At 61.7% G+C, this 1,745-nt stretch overlaps 1 protein-coding gene across 1 annotated transcript in view; it reads right to left on the minus strand.

Annotated features, from left to right (window-relative positions):
• The window catches only part of CDT1 (chromatin licensing and DNA replication factor 1), a gene marked incomplete at its 5' end in the record, with an annotated part of 2,749 nt that extends 1,118 nt beyond the window's left edge, over positions 1-1,631 (minus strand). The window contains 6 exon segments of the mRNA XM_010181693.1: positions 1-102; positions 348-451; positions 719-864; positions 971-1,165; positions 1,203-1,343; positions 1,414-1,631. The exon segment at positions 1-102 is cut by the window's left edge and continues 117 nt beyond it. Coding sequence (XP_010179995.1) covers positions 1-102; positions 348-451; positions 719-864; positions 971-1,165; positions 1,203-1,343; positions 1,414-1,631 — 906 coding nt within the window.
• Positions 1,632-1,745: the final 114 nt, after the last annotated feature.

Consider the following 1,745-nt stretch of genomic DNA (forward strand, 5'->3'; position numbering starts at 1 on the left):
GGGGATGACGTCCGGCACCGCATCCACGTTGAAGCGGGGATGCCAACGCATCAGCTTCTCCTCCGGCACCACCATAGGGGGGTTGAGGGCGGCCAGGAACGCCTGGAGAGGGGCGAGAGCTGCGTCAGGGCACCGTGAGGGGCAGGTACGGGGGTGAGGGCCATTGCCCCGTGCTCCCAGAGTGGATTGGAGCAAATATGGAGCCAAGAGAGATTTCAGCCCACGCCATGAGCATCCCATAGGAACCAGCGACGTCCGTCAGCCCATCCTTGGATCCCCTGCTCCAGGCAATGACCAGAGCAACCCCAGCTCCAAAAACTGGAGGGTACCAAGGGGAAAAAACTCACCTTGTGGTGCTGCTTGACGATGTTGACCAGGTTGCGGTGAAACTCCTTCCTGCGCTGCAGCAAGCGCGACGCCGACAAGTGCGGGCGGCCGTTCACCTTCTCCTCTGCAAGGAGAGACCCGAGCATCACCCACGGCAACGTTGCAACAGGACCCAAACCTCAGCAAGGACAGGATGAGACCCCCACTATGGGGCTGCGACACTCCCAAAATCACTGCCCTATTGCCTTCCTGCTGCCCCCAAAAGTGTTTTTCCACTTCCAGACCCTCAGGCCCTTATGATTATCTCATGGACCAAGCAGAGAGCATCCCTGGGGATTCAGGGATCCCAGTGTGCCCCAGTTCCCAGGAACCACCCTCAAATTGTACGTACCATCCCCCAGCACCGGCTCCAGCGTGAGCTGGTAGTCAGACTTCTTCACGCCGCTGCCGAAGGTGGGGATGTTCTTCTCCTGGCGCAGGTGGTACGAGGTGGGGTAAACCGCCTTGATCTGCCCCACGTGCCGCTCCTCAAACTGCCTGCAACAGCACCCACGGCGGTCAGGGACCACCAGGGTGGTCAGGAACCCCCTTAGGGCATCGTCCCCCCAACAGTTGGGTCCCCAAAACTGGGCTGCCGACTCACTTGCGCATCATGTCCTGCACCCCCTGCTTGACCTTGGCAAAGGTGATGGTCTCGGCGCGGTTGAAGAGCATCCCGGCGATGGTGTCCACGCTGCGGAACATCTCTGCCAGGACCTTGAACTTGTAGGGCAGCGTCAGCCCCAACGGCAGGTCCTGCGCGAGGGCGTGGAAGCGCTGGTACGCAGGGACCTTCTCACTGCCAAAAAAAATAGGGGTCAGGGCACCCCCAGCACCCACAGGGTTGTGGTTGACCATGGTGCTGGGATGGGGGTCCCACTGCCAAAAACACTGGCCTAGGAGCTGCGTGCTCATCCTGGTTGGGGGAGATCCGCCCCCCTGGGGATGCCCCAATGCTCACGGCCGAGTCAGCAAGGCTGTGGCAGTCACCAGGACAGCCCAATTCCCCCCCAAATCTTAGCCTGCATCCCCAGAACTGCTCCTCACCTGGCCTCTGCTGCAGGTGGTGTTGCCCCAGTGTCCCTCTCCGCCTGCACTCCCAGTGTGGCTTCGCTTCCCACTTTCCTTTCATGGATCCGCAGCTCCAGCTGCCGAATTCGCTCCAGGCGGCTCCGCAGGTGAGGGCTGAGCCCAGCAGGGATGGGGGGCAGCTGGGGCATCTCATTCAGCCTCTGCAGGCGGCCCTGCAGCCTGGCCAGGTCCTCCTGGGGGAGGAAAGGGGGGGCACATGGTCAGAGAGGGGCTCCAACACCACCAAAACCCCCCAAAAACTGGAGAGTGAGGCTTGTCCTGTACCTGCTGCAGGCGCTTGGTCGTTC

Source organism: Mesitornis unicolor, unplaced genomic scaffold (genome assembly GCF_000695765.1).
Source record: "Mesitornis unicolor isolate BGI_N332 unplaced genomic scaffold, ASM69576v1 scaffold35543, whole genome shotgun sequence".
Taxonomy (NCBI): Eukaryota; Metazoa; Chordata; class Aves; order Mesitornithiformes; family Mesitornithidae; genus Mesitornis; species Mesitornis unicolor.